The following is a 24,774-nucleotide window of genomic DNA, read 5'->3' on the forward strand; positions in this document are numbered from 1 at the left end:
AGAGGAAGCAGCCTGAGCCTGGGAACATGGCTTCATCACACAGAGCCTTTGCTCGGCTCTGGACAGCACTCTATTTATTTCCACAAATCTAGACAAAATGTAAGTGAACTGGGAGTGAGGGATTTGGCAGATCCCTTTGTGAAGGCTATGAGCTATGCACTTTTCACGCAAAATACTGACAGAGCATTGTTTCAGGATTGACTATTCTGTTTTAAAAATTTGTTTTTATTTAACTTGTGTGTGTGAGAGAGAAATAGAGGGAGAGAGAGAGGAAGAGAGAGCAAGACAGAAGGAGAGAGCATGTTATATGAAATTTGCAGTGTGGGTGAGTGTAAACGTCACAGTTTGATACTGTTATGTCTTCTCCAATTGCTTTTCTACCTCATTAATCCTTTTTTGAGACAGAGACTCTCACTGAACCCTGGGATCACTGTTTCTACCCGATGACCAGCAAATTTTCGGGAGCCACCTAACTCCACCCAGCCGCCCTAGGGTGAGAGACTTGTACCGTGAGCCTGGCCTTCTGTGGGTGCTGGAGACCGGATGCATGCCTTCATACTTGTGTGACCGTTTACCCACTGGGCCGCCTCAAGTGACATTAGAACTTAAATTCTGCTGCTGGGTCCATGCCATCTTACACAAAACAGACTACATTTTAAGATCCCGAAATCATGGCAGACTATAAATTTGCCTTATGACTTATATAATTATTGAACAAATTAGATGTATCTAGAAATTAGAGGGAGAGCACTAGAAAGAACAGTCTCTCGTTCCATTATAATTACATGAAAACGTGTTTCCTGATGGTTTCTACAAAACTGTCCAGATGACATAAGGTTTATATTATACTTCATTTACAGCTCACAAGCTGTTATACTATTGTGTATATTTCGTAAAAGCTGATACGAGAACCAGATTTTAAAACTCTGTTTTGGGACCAGCATGGTTCAGGACCATCTATAACTACATAATCATCCTTTTGTGTTTTGAAGTCTTGCTATGCTAATGGGGAAAAGGACCAGGCGTGAAGACAGCTATGGCTTTCAGTAAGGGAGAAAGTCCTGAGAGTGGAATACATTGAGAGCCTGAGGCAGGGTTGCATTTTAAGCATTCCATGTAGAAGACATTAATTTATAGCTCTGTGACAGGTTTGAAATGACCTTTCGAGAACCTTAGTAACTTTTCACATTAGTCTGGAAATTTCTTTATATATGTCAAGCCCTCCCTATATATTTTTCCATAATTCAAAGGAGCCCAAATGCCGAGATCCGTGACATCACTGAATATAAATAAAACAGCTTGCATATGATCTTAAATTTTCCGAGTGCAGATAGGAAGTGCACTGTGCCTCTGTGCAGCTTGAGGGCAGTTAGGAGGTCCAGCACCGCACCTAACAGTGATGTACAGGATGCTTGTCCAGGGCCTTTGTGATAGACAACAGATCCTTACTCCATTTTGGACCTTCCCATCAATCACCGACAACAGGCACATATAGGTCAATGATACCTGATGGGAATGTTCCAAAGATTAGCTGTGAATGTGTCACGAGAGAATGTTAAGACTTCATATATTGGGGTGAGGAGCAGGAACACTCCAAAGTTTGATCAGCTGTGTGGGTCCAGCGTGGTGGCAGGGAGACAAGGGCTGCAGTGAGCCTGTGTGTGCATGCGTGTGCCTGTGAGTGTGTGTGTTGGCATGTGAGTGAGAGTGTGGGCCTGTGAGTGTATGCGTGTGTGTATGTGTGCATGTGTTTGCATGTATGTGTGTGTGCGTGTGTGTGTGTGTGTGTGTGTGTGTGAGGGTATGCACACGTGCCTGTTATGCTTTTTGACTCTTGGGGACATAAGAGAATGAATGTCACAAATTGATAGGCAACAGAAGAATGTACCTTAGGTAGAAAGAGGCGACACTGTTTTTGCCCAGGCTTAATTTAGACCATGTAGCTCTGAAAGAGTTCGTGATGAAGGGGCTGTGTCTATTGTCCAGAGGCCAGCTCTGGTTTCCCAGTATGCAAAAATCACATGACAACTGGGCTAAAGGACACAAAGCTCTAACACATAAAATTGTAAATATATATTTACAAAAAGATGTAGTTATGCTTTTTATATTTATGCATTTATTATTTATACTGTATTCTGCTTGTGTGTGTGCCACTAGACCAGAAGAGGGCACCAGATCTCATTATAGATGGTTGTGAGGCACCATGTGGCTGCTGGGAATTGAACTCAGGACCTTTGGAAGGTCAGCCAGTACTCTTAACCACCGAGCCATCTCTCTAGCACCAGATGTAGTTATTACTATTCCTAACATGTATCTAACAAAAATTATGTTCTGCCCTGGCTGTGACAATGACAGTACTTACTTCGTGCAAAAAGAACAAAGGCAGTAATTTTTTTTTTTTTTTTTTTTTTTTGCCTACACTGAGGTACTTGTAGAGCAGCCTCCAGACCCACAGGCTCAATGGGAGACCCTGTCTCCAAAGAGTCCCCATCAGAACCATGATTCTGCTTTTAAAACTGTCTCCTGTGGGTGAGTGCTCTGAGTCCTTGGTCTTTGTGTTTATTCACTCAAGCCCGTTGGAAAGCTTGAAAGTCATGGTTATGCACTTATACAACTGGATCAACGGTTGTGGAAAACATCAGTTTGTGGCTGCCTGACAGATCATGAATCTTCTTTACATTTCAAGGATCCTAACGCTCTGCTAAGAAGGCAGATGTGCTGCATGCTTACAGCACCAGCTGAAAGTGAATGTCTGATGCCTTCAATCTGGATTTCCAGGACCATATGGAAATCTGCATTCAAAGGACACTTCATAATTGAGTAGCATGGGCCTGGTAAGAGACAAACAGACGAGAGCAACAAATGGAAATACAGCATGGTCACAATTAAGAGAGTGTATACTAGGACAAGCACTCACGGAGCTACTAGTTCCACTCTTATCCTGCTGTCACTCATGTTTAAGGTGTGCGAGGAGAGAACAACAAAGGTGCAGAGGCGACCGCCACAGACATACGTTCTTAAAACAGAAATGAAAATTAAAAATGTAAGTTACTTTGATCTCAACTTCCATTGTATTGAACAAGCCTGGCTCCCACAGCCACATGAGATAAAGCGTTTGAAGACATCACATAGGTGCGGAACATAGAAACTTCTGCCTCTGAGGACAGGCGACATGTTTCTCTCTGAATGTCAGCATGCAGTGGTGTAAGTCTGCCGACTCACTCCTGAGAGGGTGAGTTGTGCCCGCCACCAAAGACAGAAACTTCTTGGGGATTCTTCAGCATTCCAGGCACTAGCACAAACGCTTGCACACAGTAGGTACACAAGACATGCTCAACCTCTAAATACCTAAGTGTTTCAGCTGGGCAAATTGGGAGTCTTAAAACCTTCTGTTGCCTGGGGACGGGGGAGAGACTCTACCTAGCTGCACCTCAAAACAGATGCTGAGGCCCACAGCCCACATTGGTCCATACTTACAGAGTCTTGGAGAATGGTATGAAGAAAGGGAAAAGGACCTGGAGGCAACAGGGGCTCCATAAGAAGAACAGCAGAGCCAACTAACCAGGGCCTGGAGGGGGCTGCTGAGACTGAGGCATCAGCCAAGGATCATGAAGGAACTGGACCTAGACACCCTACACAGATGTAGCAGATGGGCAACTTAGGCCTTATGTGGGTCCTCCAGTAAGGGAAGTGGGGACTGCTTCGAACATGGACTCACTTGCCAGCTTTTTGATCACTTCCCTCTGGCAGGACTGCCTTGCCAGGCCACAGGGAAAGAGGACATGAGGGGTCCTGATGCAACTCGATGAGCTGGGGTGGATGGGAAAGAGCGCTCCGCTTTTCTGGGGAAAGGGAAGGAAGAAGAGGGAGGAAAGGTGAGACTGGGAGAGGAGGAGGGATAGGGCTACAACAAGGATGTAAAGTGAATAAAAAAAAAAAATTTAAAAAACCCGTTCTGTTTCCTTTAAGATCACCATTCTAAAAGTAAAGGGGGATCTAGGCATATGATTTAGTCATGTGTTGCAAACTGGTTAAATCAGTCTGTTTTCAAGAAGTGCATTATTCTTCCTGTCCCCTTCAAGTATTTGTGACCCACTATGTGTGAGGTTTTCCGCTGGTCTAAGAGGAGCATACATCCACATCCGTTCATGTGCACACACCTACAGAATGATATGAGGACTCAGAGAAACTAATGACTCTAGATTGTCTCCAGCAGTGGGCTGTGGACTTTAGTTATAGAGAAGGGTTTTATCCAGGGAGACTATGTAAATGAGATAGAACTCTGGAGAACATGAATATTTAAATGAAAGAAAACTTAATGAGAAAGAGGTTCAGAGAAATGTCAAGGCAGCTTAGTTCTATGAGGGCTGTATTAGCTATGTGTTGGTTATGGCGGCATTGTATTAAAGAGTTTTGTATCTGTTTATAACCATCATCAAAATTTACTAACTGTACTAAATACTGTTCCTAGACCTTACATGTGATACAGGAATTTTAGTGCTCATAAGAACCACGAGATGGATATTATTAGGAAGCCCCATTTTGTAGATTAGGAAGCCGAGGAGCAGATATATTAAATACTTTGTGTAAGGTTATAGCAAGGACATAAAAACTGAAACACAAAAGTCAGTAGACTGATCCTTATTTTATTCTGCCTCTTTTCATTTTAAAGATTGAGGCAATAACATCTTTGAAGACATCTCAAAGGATAGCTATAAGCAATAACGAAGGTATTTATGCAACTGATACTATGAAAAATTCAAAATAATTTAAAAGTATTATTGAAAGTGGCTCTAAGAGTACACACTCTCTGTTTCTGGTGCAATCAATCAGGCCTGTTTGCTTTTGTTTGGGTGAGAAGTGATAGAAAGGAGGGCTGAGGACTTTGGGGACTGCCTTCTCCCTCCAGAGGATGAATTATTAACCAGCAATATAACCAGGCACACCTGGGAGTGAATTATCGATTCCAGGTCCGGCTTCCAGCCCTGTATTAGATTCCTCTGTCACAGAGAACGCAAAGTCAGGCAAAGTGATATTTCAATAATTAGCTTTCGGCAAACTGATAATTAAGAATTGACATTTTATTAATAAGCAGAGTCACAAGCATGAGAGATCCTGATCTGTTCACATCTTTAACCTGAATTAAAATGATTATGGGCTGAAATTCTATTCCTCCCTAAGCGCACAGAGAGAAGCCCTCTCCCTTCACGTGACAGTGTTTGAAGATGGGGTCGTCAGGGAGACAATCAGATTTAGATGAGGTCATAAGTATGGGCCCATGGATGGATTTAAGTCCTTACAAGTAAAGGAAGAAAGACTGGGGCTCCCCTTTCCTCTCTTCACTTTGGGGCCCTCTGCCAGCCAGAAGAACTCATGCAGTTCTCTGCCTTGGTTGGACTCCCCAGCCTCCAGAGCTGCAAGGAAGAGCTTCCTGTGGTCTACAGGATTTGGGTACGGCTGGCTGAACAGCAGCAAACACACATAAATTTTACTCTGCTCAGCTCAAGCAACAAGATGTTTTTGTTATATTTTCCTGCAGTGGAAATGGTTGTAAAGGGACTGAATATTTGCTTCAGGTCAACCGCATATGGGATTTGAGCTGCCTTTCTGACTCCTGTTCTTTAACCACCAAGCTGCTCAGGTGTTCTTTGTAGACAGTGAAACCCACGCCAGTCTTAATGGCATTAAAATAATTACTGGAGAACAAGGATCTACATTTATTGCTTTCAGAGACTACAGCTCCCTCTGTGGCCAATTATAACACTAGATTTTCTCGGATGGCCACTTCCTTTCAACTGTCTTCTATGCCTTGGCATAGGCCTTGCAAAGGCCTTTGCAGTGTGCTCCAGGTTCACAGGCGCTTGGTATGCAGGGCTCTTGAGCTCTAGTCTCTTAGTTCTTGGAGTTATCATATAAAGAGTGATTTAACTCTTTACATCAACATAGATTGGTACTTATCTCGGTGCTGTTTAAATTTCAGCACCTGTTGAATAAGCTGATGGGCTGAAGAGCAAAGACAGCCTTTGTTCAAGTGAGAATGACATGTACATTAATCCTGTGAAACCCCAGACCCAGCACTTAAGTCATGTTCCAAATCCTATTTTCAGGGCTACGATGTCGGAGGGTGTTTACGCTTTGGAAACCACAACAATAACAACTACAAGGTCAATTTTCAAATCTATTAATATAGACTATAAACAAACCCATTAAATTAATATACTCAAAGGACACAGAAGTTTTTTTGAAGCCACACAACACTCATCCAGCAGGAGAATCTTCTTTGTCATACTAATTACAAGGAGTTGTGAAAAGCAAGCTTTTGTGAATCAAGCTTGTTTTACTCAGCCCCGAAGAACTGTTGGGCAGAGAAGATGCAAAGAGACAGAGCTCCTTTGCAAGCCCACTAGTGAAACTCAGGATCGGGTGGAGAAAGGGAGGTCTCCAAAAGGCAGGGGGAAGGAAGCAGTGAGGTCAGACCCTGTGGCTTGTGGAAACAAGGAAAGAAAGGAAATTTTGTTAAGGCATTCATAAAGGTTACACTTAAGAGAAAAATGAAAAGAGACAATCCCACGGAGTTATGCTGTACTAACTTGCCTTCTGTGGCTTATAAAGTCCTTTTCTACGACCTTCCCTTCATTCAGTATCAGATTACCCCTACAAAGTAAATAGGCAGGAGCAGGCAAGAAGGTCCCACATGGCATAATCAGAGAGCAACAGAGCAGGTGTCCCTCCTAGCTGGTCTGTTTCCCACCACAGGCTTCAGGCATTTTGTCAAGTGCAGTGGTCACAAAGGAAAGGAACAGCGATTGCGCAAGTGATGGTTAAAGGAGGCTAACACGAGGGGACCCTGGACTGCTTCTGGAATCTGAGCGCTCTGCTCTTCAGAAAGTACTTCTTTATTCTACAGCACTCTGCCTGCAAGTGTGCCTACACACCAGCAGAGGGCACCAGATCTCACTATAGATGGTTGTGAGCCACCATGTGGTTGCTGGGAACTGAACTCAGGACCTTTGGAAGAACAGCCAGCGCTCTTGACCTCTGAGCCATCACTCCAGCCCCCTAAAGTACTTTTAAAGAGATGGAAAATGGTCCTGAAAAAATGGAAAGAAAAAAAAAAAAAAGAAAAACAAAGTTAGAAGAGAATTTTGATTTGCTGTGCAACCTTGGACAACTGTTTTTGAACTTTCTGAGCTTCAGCCTTCCCTGATGAGACGAAGATGCTAAGGGATGCGTTGGCTTCAGTGATCAGTGCGGCCTGAGCCCATTGTGGCTTGTCCCTCTCCTCTAATAGAGGAAGGACTCTCCCCATATGGGAGGGACTTAGTGTTTGAGGGAAGGTGGGAAGAATGTCATACTGAAGTTCTGTCCCCTGCCATAGGCATGATGACATGCATGGTTCACAGAGTGGTGTAAAGGCAGAACGGGGAGAAGCAGAGGTGTGGAGAATTCTAGGGAAGTCTTTCAGAGAGGAGAAAGCTTAAGCTGAGTGTCCCAGCACTGGGTTCAATGGTAGTGAAGACTGCTGGGCAAGATAAGAGGTTGAATGTGGCTGAAACTTAGGGTCCATGGAAATGGGAAATTTTACAGGAAGGGACATGGGCAAAGACACAGATTGTATGGTGTACAGGGCCTCACCTATCTGGAGAAGGAATCATTGTGTTGAGGGCTCTGGACTTCCAAATTACTGCAAACCACAACTGAGCAGGGAAACAAGCAGTGATGTCATTGCCTTTGGCAGCGATCACTTTGGGCACGTTGAAAGCAATTCCAGGAAAGAAGAAAGAACCTCAACCAGTGAGGAGCTTAAAGAAGATGGCGAGGGTGTGCAGAGTGAAGGAGAACCATGAAACACGTAGCAGGATTGCTAGGCCCATGTCAAATCCATGCAGGTTCTGATAGAATCAGTGTTTGAGGTGTCTAGGATGGGAGATTTTACAGATGCCAAGCAGAAAGGCAGCTGAGCTTGAAGGGTATGACCAATCAGTTCAATGGCTCTTTCAGGAATGTCTTCTCGGGGACATAAGGGGGGAGGAGGCTTGGACTGTGGCTCTTGTGTACTAAGATTCATTTTTAGTTGACTTGGGTATCTGATCAAAGAGCCCTGGGCTGGCCACATGCTGCAGACAAGAGAGCACCATTCCAATGGGCCATGGAGAGGTTTTGGAGGCGCAAAGACACAGAAAGCTCCCAACCACCGTGGCAAGTTGCTCCCTTTAAATAAAAGCTGGGTATCACCCTTGATTCTGCTCCATTCCTTACTTCTTGGCAGCGGCAATTGCTGATGCTGCCTCCCACACAAATCCTAATTCCACTTGTTGCTCTCTCTCCGTGGATCCTCCTGAAGACCTAGTAAGAATAACTGCCTCCCTGAGGCAGCCACAACCAAGTCCTCTTCACTCATCTTCCTGCTTCCTCTTGTTCTTACTGTCCCCATACCTGCTAGGCATCAACAGAGCACTCCCCTGGCCAGAACCTACCACTGGCCCCTGCTGCCTACCCCCGCCTCTCAGGCTTTGTTCTGCCTGTCTTCACTACCTGAACCTTCCAAGCGGGTTCCACTCCTGTGGCCTCTGTGGGAGCCATTTCTAGCACCTGACGTAACATCTCTGTCCCCAAGTTTAGCTGTCCCCTTCTTTCCACCAGTTTCCAGGGGCACCTACACTATATTCTTCAAGAGGCCTGGTCTCACCCAGTCTACTGAGTTGTTTCCACGTCTCTAGAATAAATTTTTAATTTATTCTTTTATTATTACAGTTTATTCACTTTGTATCCCAGCTCTAGACCCCCTCCTCATTCCCTCCCAATCCCATCCTCCCTCCCTCTCTCTTCTTCTCCTATGCCCCTCCCCAGGTCCACTATAGGAGAGGTCTTCTTCCCCTTCCATCTGACCCTAGCCTATCAGGTCTCATCAGGACTGGCTGCATTGTCTTCCTCTGTGGCCTGGTAAGGTTGCTCCTCCCTCAGGGGGAGGTGATTAAAGAGCCAGCCACTGAGTTCATGTCAGAGACAGGCCCTGTTCCCCTTACTAAGAAATCCACTTGGACATTGAGTTGCTGTGGGTTATCTTCATGCATAGTCCTTGGATGGAGTATCAGTCTCAGAAAACACCCCTGTGCCCAGAGCTTTTGGGTCTGTTGCTCTCCTTATGGAGTTCCTGTCCCCTCCAGGTCTTTCATCTCCTCCTCCTTTCATAAGATTCCCTGTACTCTGCCCAAAGTTTGGCTATGAGTCTCAGCATCCGCATTAATACCCTGCTGGGAAGAGTGTTTCAGAGTCCCTCTGTGATAGGCTCCTGTCCTGTTCCCTGTTTTCTTCCTCTTTCTATGTCCACCCAAAGACATCATCTTCAACAAATGGTGCTGGTCTAACTGCATGTCTACATATAGAAAAATACAAATAGAGCCATATTTATCATCCCACACAAAACTAAAGTCCAAGTGGATCAAAGACCTCAACATAAAACCAGACATACTAAACCTGTTAGAAGAAAAAGTGGGGAAGAGCCTTGAACTCATTGGCACAGGAGACAACTTCCTGAACAGAACACCAACAGCACAGGGTCTAAGATCAACAATCAATAAATGAAACCTCATGAAAATGAAAAGCTTCTGTAACGTAAAGGACACTGTGGTCAGAACAAAATGACAGCCTACAGATTGGGAAAGGATCTTCACCAACCTTATATCTGAGGGTTAATATCCAGAATATATAAAGAACTCAAGAAGTTAAAAAACAACAAATCAAGTAATCCAATTAGAAAGTGGGATACAGAGCTAAACAGAAAATTCTCAATAGAGAATATCAAATGGCAGAGAAACATTTAAAGAAATGCCCAATGTCCTTAGTCATCAGGGAAATGCAAATCAAAACGACCCTGAGATTTCATCTTACACACATCAGAATGGCTAAGATCAAAAACTCAAGTGACAACACATGCTGGAGAGGATGTGGAAAAAAGGGAAACCCTCCTCCATTGTTGGTGGGAATGTAAACTTGTACAACCACTTTGGAAATCAATCTGGCTCTTCTCCTAAAATTAGGAATAGCGCTTCCTCAAGATCCAGCTAGGCACAGTCCTTGGATGGAGTATCAGTCTCAGGATATATCCTAGGCATATATCCAAAATATGCTCAATTTTACAAGGACATTTGCTCACCCATGTTTGTAGCAGCTTTATTCATAATAGCCAGAACCTGGAAAGCACCCAGATGCCCCTCATTTGAGGAATGGATACAGAAATTGTGGTACATTTACACAATGGAATACTATTCAGCAATTAAAAACAAGGAAATCATGAAATTTTCAGGCAAATGGTGGGAACTAGAAAAGATCATACCGAGTGAGGTATCCCGGAGGCAGAAAGACACACATGGTATATACTCACTTATAAGTGGATACTAGACATATAGGATAAACATACTAAAATCTGTACACCTAAAGAAGCTAAGCAAGAAGGAGGACCCTGCGTGAGAAGTTTGCTTTTTGCCTGGTAGATACCCGTGGATGGCTCGGCGGGTGATCTTCAATGAGACCGTAATGAATGAAATCTGCTGGAAATGTAGCAATGGTATTGAGTCAAACATAACCACAGCAAAGCAAAGCAAAACAAGAACTTTAAGGAGGTTTTCAAAGTGATCAGCGTTTTTAGGTGACTTAGAATCAAAGCCCTTAAATCGTAGCTTAGAATTAAATACAGGGAGGGGAAAGTAGAAAAGGCAATTAACGCCCCAAGTAGCCACTCAGCAGAGAAGAGATTCAGTGAAGGCTCTCTGCAAAAGAGAAGGGTCTGTCAGAAACGCGGAACGAACAGCAGCATTGCTCTCCTCGTTTGCTGAAGGATGTTGGGAGTGTCCCCTGGTCCTTCGGTACAGCTCTCTGCCCTGAAAACCACCACCATCATCATAAACAAGGCTCAATCAAGTTTCTCGTTCAGGGCTGGAGAAAGAAGATGTGTAAACTCACACATATTTTCTTGTCGGCTTTCCTTTTCTCACTTTTCCATGCCAGCGTGTTTGGCTGTAGTGCGCAGGCAGGTACCTTCCTGTGAACGTGGTGAGAAAAGTATTCCCTACACCAGTCTCATAAAGAGGAGGACATTTTGTAAAGAGCGACACCACGAAGGTTCTGGCAGCCTGGGTGGCTTCATCTAGAAACATTTTCCATCTAGAATGTCCCAACAGTTTTTTTAAGTTGGCACCAAAATAACAATGGCCCAAACTATTTTGCTTTAGAGGGTGGCACTGCATTTGGTTCTAGGGATTTTTGTTTGTATGTGTTTTTTGTATGTATGTATGTATGTAAGTATTTATTAGTTTTCTAGACAGATTCTCATGTCGCATAGGCTGTCCTCAGACCCCTGGATACACTTGCCTCTTCCTCCTAAATGCTCTGATTACATGCATGCACCACTGTATTCGACTTCTCGTAGGTTTCCCCATAACCCCGGTGAGGCTCAGAGTCTTCTCCTCTGCTCGAGTTTGCAGGACCCTGGGCTTTACCCTGCCCTGGCCCTGCCCTGCCCCTGCCCTCCTGCCCTGTTTCCGGAAAAAGTAAAAGTGCATAAGCCACACAATTTGACATCACTAGTGGAAAACCTAGGATAATATTTGAAAAATATAGCTGGGCATTTTCCACTAGCTTCCAAGCAGCTTAGAAGGCTAAGGCTAAGACTTAGAAGACTAAGACTTTCAGGGACTTAAAACTCCATGAACATAAACAAGGCTGAAGAGAGCAAAAATAGAAAACAAAAACAAAAACCCAGACCAACCACAATCTTATGCAGGAACTGTCCCAGTTAATGGAGGGTAGAAGGGCAAATGAGTCCAGTCCTGTTTAGAGCTGAAGATGACGTCCCTGGATTGCATTTAAGTTCTAGGATTGTATGACATCAGTGTGTTTACAGCACTCCTAGCGATACCCACTCTCACCTCTAGGTGGCAGCAACTCTCTTTCCTAACACGGCTGCCCGCAGCCTTTGTTTCCTCTCTCAAACGTAATTCCAGACTTCCTTGTCTTTCACAAATAAAGACTACGCAGTTTTGGGGGAAGATTACCGTAAATCACTTTCACTGAAGGACATCAGTCCATTCTTTAGTTAAGCTACAGGGCTCTGCAAACAACACCAAATAATTCAGATCTACAGTGAAAAATAACAGCAGTGTGCTTTCTTTTCTCTCTCCATTCCAACAAGAAAGTAGGATTTCTCTTTCTTTACAGACTTTTGAGGAAATGATTAGAACGGGAAAACAGAGGGAACTGAAGAAATTTCTTTGCAAGGATATTACTCTCACCCTACTGGTGGTCAAAGTTATTGCCGTTTTTACAGGATGTAAACTGATGTGCTGGTTTATCGATAGACCTTCTCCATACTTCATAGCTCAGGGGAGCGGTTCTACCGCTCACAGAACGACGAGGACACAGGGTGCCGCCCTTCTGGGCAAACTGAAGCAAATACCGCCTTGCGCCTTGCAAAGCTCCCTTTCTCTTTGGATGTGGCGCGTACCCTTTCGGAAACGCGTATTTACTGACTGTATTGAACGGTACCCGTTCTTAAACATACGTAGAGGTCAGGATTCTAAATTGTTTGAATTAAGCAAAGGCCCAAGAGAACTGGAGTAAATTACAGCCTCATCAGGGGCTGTAATAAATACTAGGCATGTCAATGAATCACCAGGGCGGTGGGAAAGAGATTGCTTTTATATAAAGCTGAAATGGGACGGTGTGTAAAGATCTGGGTTTATGAAGCATTTTCTTTCAAGGTGCTCCTGTGGAGGTGTGCTCTCTTAAGCGCATTGCTGAGGCTGCAATAGCGTGGGCCCGATGTTCATTCGTTGACGTGAGAACTACTGACATGCAGGGGGTTAAAGGCAATGTATACCAGACCCAAGCTTGTGGCTTTATGGATCTCCCAGGAGGCCTTGCTGTTGTCTGCCCATTTTAGTACCAACACAATGAGTGTTTTCCATTTAAAGGAGGCATTTTTGATGATGGGAAGTCAAGAGAAGGATTCTGGTGATTAGGATGAAAGTCTCTGAGCTCAGTGGGAAGGGCTCCTCATGCACGATGCCGGAGCATCCTTCTGTTCTGGTCATTGAATAATTGAGAGTAACACTTGAGAAAGTCACTTACTTTAGCTATTTGGCGATGGAATAATATCTTGGTATCATCAAAAAAATGAGAAACTGCAACCTCCCAGGGTAGTCGTTCAAGTTTAAATTCCTAACCCTGAGCGCTTCTTTCCTTCATGGTCACTTCTAGTTTTGAGCAGAAAGGAAAATTGAAGGTACCTGCCTATAGGTCTTCTCTGTGGCTTGCAACTAAGGCCACCCTTTCCTTCAGGAAACAACTCTTTCCCTTCCCTCGCCCTCTCCTCCTGAAGTAGTCTTAGTCCTGTCAACTCTCAGGCCCTTCCTTCCTTCCTTGGCCCAGGGCTGGACACAACCAGTTTGAATTCCATCACCCACAATCTGTCTTCCATTATTCTGAGTTTGGTGGGCAATGTGTTGTGCAGAGGCCTCCGGGTCAGAGCAGCCCTTCTAAGCCCTTTTCCTGGACGTGGCCTGCTGCTCTGAGCCTTGGATTCCTCATCTGCTTTCCTGACATGCCATCCTCTGATGTCCCCAGATTCCCATTCACCAATGGCAGCCAGACTCACTTAGGTGCCTTGACCTCTAACCAGAGACTCCCATCTAATAAAGGCGGCTAAAGTGAATGAAAACTTAGGAAGGGATAATGCCCCCCCCTCCCCACCAGAACAGTCAGTAGATTTCAGAAGAATGGATAGTGGAAGCAGAAGAATGGGCAGCTAGCTCATTAACTGTGAATTTGTATAGCTGAAATCAATGATACTGAGTTGCTGTAAATATCTTGATAAACTCACCATCTATGGCCCTTTTAAGACATTAAAAGATACTTATTATTAGGATGCTTGCTACACCAAGACATGTAATAATTAGTTTTAAGGAAATAATCAAGAAACTTTATTTAAAAAACCAGTGGTCAGATCCATCATAATAATGTGAAAATGATTTATTTTGAAATTGATCCCTCTGCTGTCTTGTATCCACAGAGAAGCCCCTGTCTGTGTGTGCAAAAGGGTGTGGTGAGTGCAGATCAAGACAAAATTGCTAGTCCAAGGACCATTCCTCCTGGTAGGTCTTTTTTTTTTTTACTGTAAGTGCTATTCCGAGCATGTTTATAGGTATTTAGAGTTTTGATTGGCTTTCCATTTTAGTTGTTTTCCTCTAAAACACGTAGATGGAACACAGCTCTAGTTTCTTTCTTTGTTTTTTATTTTTTAAGCAATAGCCAATTCTTTATGCAAATATTTCTGTTGGATATTATGATAAAAGAATAAGTTTCTCAGCTGGGCAAGGTGGTGTACACCTTTAATCCCAGCACTCAAGGAGGCAAAAGCAGGCAGTTCTCTGTGAGTTCAAGCCTGGTCTACAAAGTAAATCCAGGACAGCCAAGGCTACACAGAGAAACCCTATCTCAAGAAAAAAAAAAGTTTCTCAGTCACAAGACCCTGCCTCACAACACCACTAAAAAAAGCATGAATGGCGCCACTATATAGAACACATACATAGTGTCATGCTGGACCATACTGCTTTCTGCATGGCGTATGTTAACACCCTCCCCCCCAAAAAAACCCCCTCCCATCACCTAAGGAAAAAAAGGGACAAAATTCCCTTCAACAGAGAAAAATTCTCTCTGCTTCTGGAAGATGTCCCCACACTCCATCCCACGTCCCCTTCCTCTAGCAGCCCTTTGGGACAGGGGTGCATTTTTCAACATGTCAGGCAAAATCAGAAATCAGGTCTTGTTGCCACGTGTGCACGCCTGTCTCGGCTGTGCCACTTGGCCGTCTCTGTACGTGACTGCACACCAGCAGACACCTGGGCAGGACTCTTCCTGTGCTATTCGTTGCCTAGTGTAAGACAGATGTCTTCTCTTCTCTAGGTAGACCTAGACTTGGTAGTCTATACTGTGACAGACCTACACCTATATTGGCTACAGTAGTGAGGAGATGACATTAATAAACAAGGGCTGGCAAGCTGCCCTACATGTTCATATAGAAGGTCTGCGGTGTTATGTTTCTAATGGTTCTGAGCTGGAGGCTGGCGAAAGCAAAACATTCACACACTTGTGACAGAAAAAAGATATCTCAGAGTTGGAGACCTTCATGGCTCAGCATGATCTTAGAGCCACAATCCCCGAGTGATTAAGGAAATAACCACAGAAGATAACCTAGCTTAATTTCTTTGCCATAGCATCTTTACTGTGGCTATAGAGATATCAGAGACCAAATCAGCTGACATCAACAGGAATGAAAACCACGTTGCTGCTTTTACCACAAAGGGCTCTTGCTGAAATTCCAGGTAATAAGAGAATTTTAAGAAAATTAAACCAAATTGTTGTTTTTTTTTTTTTTTAAAGATAAAATCAATTCTGAAGACAAAACACAGAATTTAAGCACATGTGTCACCAAGCTAAATTTGAAGAGGTAGATGAAGTTACCAATGAATTAACTAAGCCAGATGTGGTGGTGCACATTCACAACCCCAGCACCGGGAAAGCTGGTGCAGAGGGATTGGGGACTGAAGGCCGGAGAGCCGGAGGTCAGCTTGGGCTCAAACTAATTAAATAAACATAAATAAATAAACAAATAGAGCTGTGTGAGCCCGTATTGAAACATTTATTTCACATAGCTGTGGATTTGGAGGGATTTGAATGTAGTTTCCCCTAGAGGCATTCTTCTTATTGGAAATCAGGGTGAGAGGGCAAACAGGTTTGCCAGCTACATCACCTGTGGCCCATTTACCAGAGAAAGCTTTCTTCCAAACCAAACCGAAAGGCTCACTGAGACTTATTTACCAAGCTATGGGGCTGAAAAAACAATCACAAATGGCCAGGCATTCATGCAACTGGAATTGTCACATAATAAACTCTACATGCAATGTCCTATCCTTTGTTGTGTAAGTCAAGAAATAATTAAAGGGACACAAACAGTATTGCCCATATCTATGGAATTTGTAAGAACACCCAGGACAAATAGTGAAAGCCTTGGCAGGATACTTGCTGCTTGTCTGTTGAGAACAGCAATGGCGTCCCTATTTCTCCTGCTAGCTTGGCCTGACTCCAGCGGGAATTTCCTAGGCAAAGCCCTCTGCTTAGTTTATAATGAATGGATGGCACACAACACTGAGGTCTTTCCCCATTTTCCAGATTGGTAGACAATTGCCACATGTGAAAGACTAAGTGACACAGACTTGTCCAGGTTTGAAAAATTCCATCTCTTTGTTGGGGTCTCCTGTTTCTACACGTGCAATGTGACTGAGCCATCCTGAACTGGTGCTGCTTACAGCTCGGAAACTGGCAATTTGAAAATATTCTGTCTCTCCTTAGACGGCGGATCCTACATCAGCTTTCTGAGCAGTTTCTTGAAGTGACGGCCTCAGTGTCTTCCTCTATTATGGGAAAAGGTTTATTCAGGAAAGACTCATCTTATTTTAATGGCCTAAAAGGACTGGAGTCTCACCCCTTTTGAGATTCCATGAAGCTAGTGGTAACATCTGCAGTTGTACGTCTATAAATATTTAAGCTTAATGCAGCAGGTTTCCAACAGTAAAACACCCAAGTGTGAACAGCAACTTCCTGCCCTCCGTAAAAACTTGCGACATACATTTGTACACATTCAAATGTTAAATGGGATGCAATCCAGAATGCACACTTTGGCTGGAGACATTAACACTGGGACTTTTCTGTGTCTGTGCAATCTCAGGCATACTGGTAAAAGAAAAATCGTGACTGAGATGGTGAGAGCAACATCCAATGGAGAAAATTACTTCTGCTTTACTGAGGGTAATTTTTATTAATGAGAAGAGATGCCTCATTTTCATGTCAGCATAAAAAAAAACCCATGAAGTCTCAATTATGGGGCACCAAGTACCAATACAACTCTTGGCATATGATCCAGAGATTCCCTTCAACCACTACCACAACCGAAGAATGACAAACGTCCCCAGGTCTTTTAGACCTTTAGGAACAGGGCAGGGTGTGTGTGTGTGGGGAAAACAGAGGTAGCAGAACATGTGGAAATCTAAGGCTGCGCATACACAGGGGTGATCACATACCCGAGCATCCTCCCAGCATAAGCCAACTCTAGTGTATGTTTGAGAATAATCTCCACAGAGCCCATCCTGGTCCTGCTCTTCCATACACACCCACCTAAACACACAGATTCCCTATCCGTATTGTACCTTTGAGAACATAATGGTAGAACTCGGCCTCAGAAAGCCTCTCTCCTGTGAATCTAACGGAGAACAGCTTCCAGCAAACATGTCTACAATGAGTTAAACAGAACTTAACACTCAGTGTGTGAGTAGGGAACCAGCCCTGCTTGCCTGGAAGATCACATTTTTTTTTCCTGCATTACCATGTCCAAGAAAGTGAAGTAAATGTTCTAATGAAAAATTTATACAGTGAAAGGTAACAGAACAAGACACCCTAAAACAGAGCAGTTTGGTTTAAGAGTCTGTGTGACAAATGGCAAACAGAAAGATACGGCTGTGGGCTGGAGGGATGGCGAGGAAGTTATGTGCATTTGCTGCTCTGGCAGAGGACCCGAGTCTGTATCCCAGTATCCATGCTGGCTGGCTCACGATTGCCTCGCTCTTGTCCATCATATTGGCAGGGTCTCAGCCAATGAACCTAAGGGATCGAGAAAGGAAACTATTCTCCCCTCTCCTCTCTAAGGAGTTAATGGACACTCCTCATGAGGGACATGGTGAAAGAGAGAAAAGAAAAGTCTGACGCATGATATGGAGAAAGAAATTCCCATGCCCAAAGCCAACAACCCCCCAATCAGCAACTACTTCCCAGTGGGAGGCAGTGACACAGATAGGGCTACTTTCTTCAGATGGCACTTTATTAAATGAATCAGATCATGACCCAAGCTCTCTTACTGCTGTTTTTCTATCCCTCGTAGGGAGGTCTTTCTGCCATTCCTTAATCCCTGGGTGTTAACACACAGCTCACACCTGGCTGCATCCAAACATCTGTTCCTGGACCCCACAAGCCCTGGACCTCTGGTTCCATCCCTGGACGTGAACACAATGTCAATACATTTTCTTTTGGTTTTGGCAGATGCTTGCTTTGAAAAGACATCTGTGGTCACATATTTCTTCCCCTCCAGAGTGGCACTACCATGAAAGTGGCTAGTGGATAACTTCCTCGTGTCAGCATTATGCAGAGAAAAATGCTACTGAAAACATTTAAACTCGCTTTACTCAATAATAAACACTGGCTTAGGAGCGGTCAGGCACAGGCATTGCCTTCCAGAACCTACTGAGGCGAGCTATCTCTAACCCCACAGTGGAAGTTCAAGCCTTTCCATTATTTATGGCTTTTAATTTTCTTTAACTGGTTGGAGCATTTGCTAGCCCAAATGCACAAATTCACAGTTCTTAACTCTCGTGCATACTATTTGAGGTTCTAACGGAAGTCAGAGCCAAGCTAGTGATGAACTTGACATCTTATTCTACAAATTATGCCTGCCCTCTGTTTTCAGGAGAGTAAATATCTCTTGAATGTTCTCACTGATGCGAGATGGGTAGTTAAGCTTTCTGAAACTTTCACAGCCAGTATTTCACAACCAAGTATCAACCATTTATCACGTCACTAGGAGTAGATGCAGGATGATTCATAACTTCTTCCTTGCTGGGTGATTTATCCACACACCAGAGTCACAGTATTTACCTAAGGAAGATTCAAGGTAGTATAGATCATAGGCATTTTATCTAGCACCTGACCAAACAAGTTTATTTATTAAATCTATCTGTGCTCCTGTGAGGATCAATTTACAAATGTCTCTATCTTCCTCCACGTCTGATGGCATCTATAAAGGATACAGTAGCTCATCTCTCTGTTTTCCCTACTAACAATGCATCTTTACTCCAGTGTTTTCTTGTCTGGGATGAATTTTCTTCTTCCTTTGCTTTTCTGGCAGTGAGAGTCAAGTCCAGAACTTCTGAGTGTGCCAGGCAAGAGCTCTAGCACTATGGTCTAGTTTTTGGAACTGACTTCTAGGTCTCTTTCTTCCTGTACATTTTCCCCTGAGTACTACAACTCTCCAACTGGTTTTAAACAAAGGTGATAATTGATCCCTATGAACACCACACTACAAACACATGTATCATCTACATTGCATTAGAGAATCTATGCTTATCATACATGTATGTGAGCATGTATGTAACAGCAGCGTGAATGGCCAGGGAGTATCAGGACTTAAGAGCCTTCGCTGTCTGTCACACAAACACACACGGCCCCTCCCCCATAAGGCAGTTAGCCCTCCGAGGATACAAACCATGCTTTATTTATCTTTCTAATCTAGTGCTTGTAACAGTGCCTGGGACATAAATAAATGTTGTTAAATAAACATGAGCTGAACTTTCTCAGGGCTAGCAGTAAAATCCCTTTTGGTTATTTTCACGGATCACTTATTTAGAGGTAAAATAGCTGAAACCTACGAAATGACATGCTACAATTTGGTAGGAACAAAGTATCCTTACCTCTTGTATAGAAAGGAAAAAGGAGAGAAAGGCAACGTATTCTCTATGTAGTGTTTCCCATTCAGCCTTTCAGAGCAAAGGGGTTGGAACCAGATCTCGGGGCAGCCTGTGTTCCCTAGGATCTTTGGCTCAAGTTGCTCACTTGAGTGTCTCAAGTTCTCTGTTCCTGGAGTAGGGTTTCTTTGGTATAATGTACCTTCAACTGAGAAGGAATACAGACATTATGCCATCCAACCTGGAACTGGCCTCTCCCTTGCTTTCATCCTGTATCTCAAGGCTTTGTTGCTCTTTCCTCATCCCAGGTCTGACAGGGGACAACACGCTTTAATGACTAAGCGTGACCATCAGGAATGCCGAGGCATTGGGCAGTCAAACAAAAGGTTTCATCCTCTGCTCCATTTCCCTCTCTGAAAAAGCAAAGCCTAATATTTCACAAGCACAGCAGGCTATTGTGAGGGCTAATTAGATTTAATGGGGAATGGAGGCAAACTGATCAGGTACTATTCAAAGTGCCATTTTTATTTCAAAAAAAAAAAAAAACAAACAAACCTGGTTTAGGAATTCAATTAATATGGAAGTGGAATTCTTGGCACTCAACCTCCCATATTTTTTCTAAAAATCATATTTCCAATCAAAATCTTGTTCTAAGCATAATCTAAAATCATAAGGGAAAGAGCTATGAATTTCCAATCATGTTTGAAATAACATAGTGCATGGCTCAGTTCTTTCATTTTTTTTTATCTTCTTTTCCACGATTTATTATGAATTGAAAAGCTAATTTTGGGCAGCAATATCAAGAAACAGATTTTTGAACCAATATTAATCTATTTTCTTGGTCTCACATAAAACATTGTTGAAGTCCTTTAATTTGGCTCCTCAAAGAATCACTTATCTAATGCCCTGTGGTTGAAAACAACATCATGCCATTTCTAGGAAGTTCCGCTTAGACTTTTATCCAAGAAGTTGTCAAAGATCTTTGTATTGTCTCCCCCTGCCCCTGTCCCTCCAAAAAAAGGTCAATAATATTCAAGGTCAAGGCCAGAGGGAAGGAAGATCATCTGAAGAGTAATTTAATAAACAGATTAATTAGCTAGAAGTTTTCGTGAGATTCTGGAAGTGACCATTAAGAAAAGTCTGCGTTAAGAAGTCCTAAGTGAAAAAGGAACCATGTTTTTACGGATGAATTGGATGATGCTCGGAAGTTCAGTACATCTGTAAGGGGGAAATACTGCAAAGAGTCTTTTTGGTGACTGAAGAGTTTGAACAGGAGAGGAACTCTGTCAATGTTTGTTTGTTTGCTTATTCCAGGCAAGTCTGGGATTCATGAGACACTGCTTCACTACACAAAACAAAACACCCACAGCAATAAAAGACTGACAAATATTTATAAATTAACTTGCGTACTCACCAAGCAAACTTCTGGTTATTCATTCGATTTCCCCGGACCCTGGATACTGGGGATGGATGTACCCTGTCAACAGACAAGAGGAAGTCAGTGATTGAGAAAACATATTTCTCACTGCAAATGGGAAAGCAGACACTATCTGCTATATCAATGAACTCTTAGGTTTCCTCCATTTGTTCTCCTCTGTGAACTTGACCATCTCTTAGTAAATAGATGCCATTACATTCCTGTCCCTGCTAACCTGAAGGCTTTTTTATTTATCTCTCCAAGGTAACAAGGTGCCATATATTAACTGTGAAGGTCCTGAAAGCAGGACCACCAGTTAACTCCTTTAGCAGAAGACACAGTTACAGAAGATGTAATCTTTGCCTGGGGATTGGAGTGCACGAAATATTTGGAGGGCATGGTACCTGTGCTCAGGGAGCCCTCTTACGTCTGTTCCCACAGAAATTGCACAAAGAGGCAGAGAAGCAGCCATTATTTAGTTCAATTTCTAAATGTAAAAGTTAAGAAAACAGCAGGACTTCATCCGTGTGTCCAGGAACGGGTTGAGTGTGGAGAAGACAGGACAGAAGGGTGGATAGTTATTTCCAGGAGACAGGCATTCTGGAATTTATACTCTATATCTGAGTTGGGGAAGGCAAAGTGAATTCAAAACTTCAGGAGGTAACAAAAGTACACGCAGAGCTTTCCAAGCTTCTGGGGTTGGGGTCATGGGGGTCTGAGTTCAAAGCTTCCAGGAGCTGCTGGTATTTCCAATCAGAGGCCAGCGGCTGAGCCTCTTCTCCTTCGCAAGGTACTAACTGGCAGAGCTGCATGCCTTACTTCAGCTACCTTGTGGCTCACTTCTTGCTTTGGACTGCTCACCTAAGAATCCCGAGATGTAGCCATTCCTTTAGCCTGAGTCATCTTCAGTCCTCACATCCCATACATTACTTTTATTTAAGGGGAGGGAGGAAAACAGAATGGGGAGGAAATCAAGGAAGGATGAAAGAAACAGTATTATCTTAATTGGTCCAAAGGCTCCATTACAACCAGCAGTCAGAGGTCTATCTGAACTTCAGCCCTTCCCGGCTACTCAGTGAAAATCACATCAAAACAAATACATGAGGCCAGCCTTTTCTGCCAGGCCAACCTCCATCCTTCTCAAACCTGAAGCTGGATTGCACTTTGAGCTTGATGGCTGATTTCCTCCAACACCCCTTATTAACACTCCTTTTCTCCCAAGGCTTCTCAATGGAGGCTACAGCTGAGCTGCTCGGCACAGATTTTCTGCTCGGCATGGGGGAAGGGTGATAATTATTCAGAAAGATGGAGGGAGGCCAGATAGCCCCTCTGCTGAACTGCCTCATTCAAGCAAGGCTCACTTCCTGCTGTTAGGCAGCTACAAGGATCACCTGTTGGTCTTGGCAGCTGTCCAAACTGGGGACTGGCGGAAATGACAGAGTCAGCTAGAAATGAAAGCCAGCTCCTATTCCTGCATCTCAAGATACACACTTATCTCCTTCACATGTGGATACACATATGAGAGAGATATAAGACTGGCATAGAGGGTAGCCAAACTCATTTTGTCCTGACTTCTTGAAATAGAATCCTCACAATGAGCCAAATCCTCACCCAAGCCAAAGAGTGACTCCCCAGATAACTAGATAAGGCCACTGACCAAAGGAAAACCTCAGGGACTTTTCCTAGGTCTTTGCTGAGGTGTTGGTCTTAAGGGTTAAGTACATTTCCAGATGTCATCTGCTCCAAGGATTTGGCTCTCTGTTACACACTAAGTCCTTTAAACCATTCACCATTAACTGTGTCCTCCCTAAGCCTCAAAGCACACAGACACCAGAAAGTGCCACAGGGTCAACTTCTAACAGCTGAAGTTGGATGTTCACAGTATGTGGTGTCCTTGTTGCCCATAGGGGTCACTCTTCCATGATTACAAAGCATTCTAGACAGTGGTATCTCTGAGAAAAAAGTCTGTGATCCGAGATCAAACACTATAAATGCATAATTCCATTTATGACTTAGCAATCTTAGGGGGAAAACAAAAATGAAAGCAAAAGCAAAACCAAACCAAAAAAAAAAAAAAAGAAAAGAAAAGAAAACCCTTCTGATTATGTGCATGACCAAATAATTCTAACATTTCTTAAACTCAAAAGATGAATGGAGAAATATCTTCTCCCTCTGAGGCTGCCTGCTTCACCCAAAAATGCAGACTACATCAGTTATCACTTAAACTTTCATTTCTTCAAAAAGGACATGCCGAGTGCGGGCGAGTTCCATTTTTAAATTTTAGCCCCTCTGTTATCTGCCAATTCCCACATACAGAAGCCAGGCAGGTAGCAGAGGCAAGAAAACCAAAACAACAAAAACAACAACAACAACAACAAAAAACCCAACAAAACAACCTTAGCACAAACTGTCTAATCTGCATGTCATGCATTATTCATGATCTCCCGATTTCTGCACCTGCATCTAGGCAGGAAGCTTTCTGGGCATGTTCATTATTCTTCTCGGACCTCATAGGGGCTCCATTACTCCTGAGCCACTTTGTTCCGTAACTAAGGATTTCAGGCCTCTGTGCTAACTGCTGGATATGGAGAGAGAAAGACGACAGGCAGAAGCAAAGGATGCGCCTGGTGTTGCGTAACATAAGGGATTGACAATGTTCTCTACAGACTGATTGCTAGGTGGGGTATCACTGTGCACACAGGGTGATTTACATCACATAGAAGAGATGGAAGTCGCTTCACTGAGGCCCTGTACACCTATTGTTCTGTTTATGCATACTGACTCATCTGGGTCCCCAGGCATGTTTATAATTTCACTCAGTTCTGAGCATCTTTTTTTTTTTTTTTTTTTTTTTTTAGCTTTCTTGCTAGGTTTGATTATATATATATATATCTTTTTGTTGTTTGTTTGTTTTGTTTTTCAAGGCAGGGTTTCTCTGTGTAGCCTTGGCTGTCCTGGACTTGCTTTGAAGACCAGGCTACCCTGCAACCAACAGAGATCCACCTGCCAAGGCACCCCTGAGTGCTGGGATTAGAGGCATGTGCCACTGTGCCTGGCTCCTCTTTTATATTTTAATGTAAAAATGATTCTTCCTTCTTTGGGTGCAACCTGCTCCCCAGACTAAATGTTGGAGTTAAGAGACTATGATGGCTCTGCTTTTCAGTGTCGCCACGAAGCTACTCGAATGACTGGCAGTAAAAGGTGGCACGTGGAGTCTGGGCCCCCGACACAAATTATGAACCCCGAATGAGTTTGTGGGGTGGGACATGCACTGAAAAGAAGCTGTGGCAACTTACGGCATCAAGTGGAACTGAGACCGAGCAATGCGTATAGGTAACTTTCCCAGGATTAAACCAGAGTGCTGCCAGCTGGCGACATTGCCTTCGAAGGCAGCTCGCAATATCGACCCATATCTCAGTACCCTCATCTGTGCAAGGGACGCTGTACAGATATGGGAATCACCCACGGGACCACAGTCTTGGGAGTCTGTAAGGGGGCTAAAATAGTCCTATTGTGTGGTCACATCACAGCCACCATCGTGTCACATGCTCCTAGGATATTGGTGTAAGCAACCTTCTGTACTGGGATTGAAGACGGGACCTTGCATGTGCTCCTCAGGTATTCAACCTCCAAACTATCGACCCCGCCCCGGTATATCACACTACATCACGCAGCTAACGTCTCAGTTACTGAGTCCCCCAGCCACACCCTGGCCACAGACCTCATCCGTGCCATCCCTGTTTTCAAATCTGCTGGTTAATTTTCAATCTTCAAATCCCACACTGTCATGAC

The 24,774-nt window shown here is 43.6% G+C and overlaps 1 protein-coding gene across 6 annotated transcripts in view; it reads right to left on the reverse strand.

Annotated features, from left to right (window-relative positions):
• Positions 1-24,774, reverse strand: part of Klf12 (KLF transcription factor 12) — a 431,501-nt gene that overhangs the window by 62,157 nt on the left and 344,570 nt on the right. For all 6 annotated transcript variants that reach the window (XM_055609629.1, XM_055609631.1, XM_055609626.1 and 3 more), the window contains one exon: positions 20,980-21,042. In XM_055609629.1, the coding sequence (XP_055465604.1) occupies positions 20,980-21,042 (63 nt within the window). The remainder of the gene's footprint in view (positions 1-20,979; positions 21,043-24,774) is intronic.

Source organism: Psammomys obesus, unplaced genomic scaffold (assembly GCF_907164565.1).
Source record: "Psammomys obesus unplaced genomic scaffold, mPsaObe1.curated_primary_1811, whole genome shotgun sequence".
NCBI classification, from domain to species: domain Eukaryota; kingdom Metazoa; phylum Chordata; class Mammalia; order Rodentia; family Muridae; genus Psammomys; species Psammomys obesus.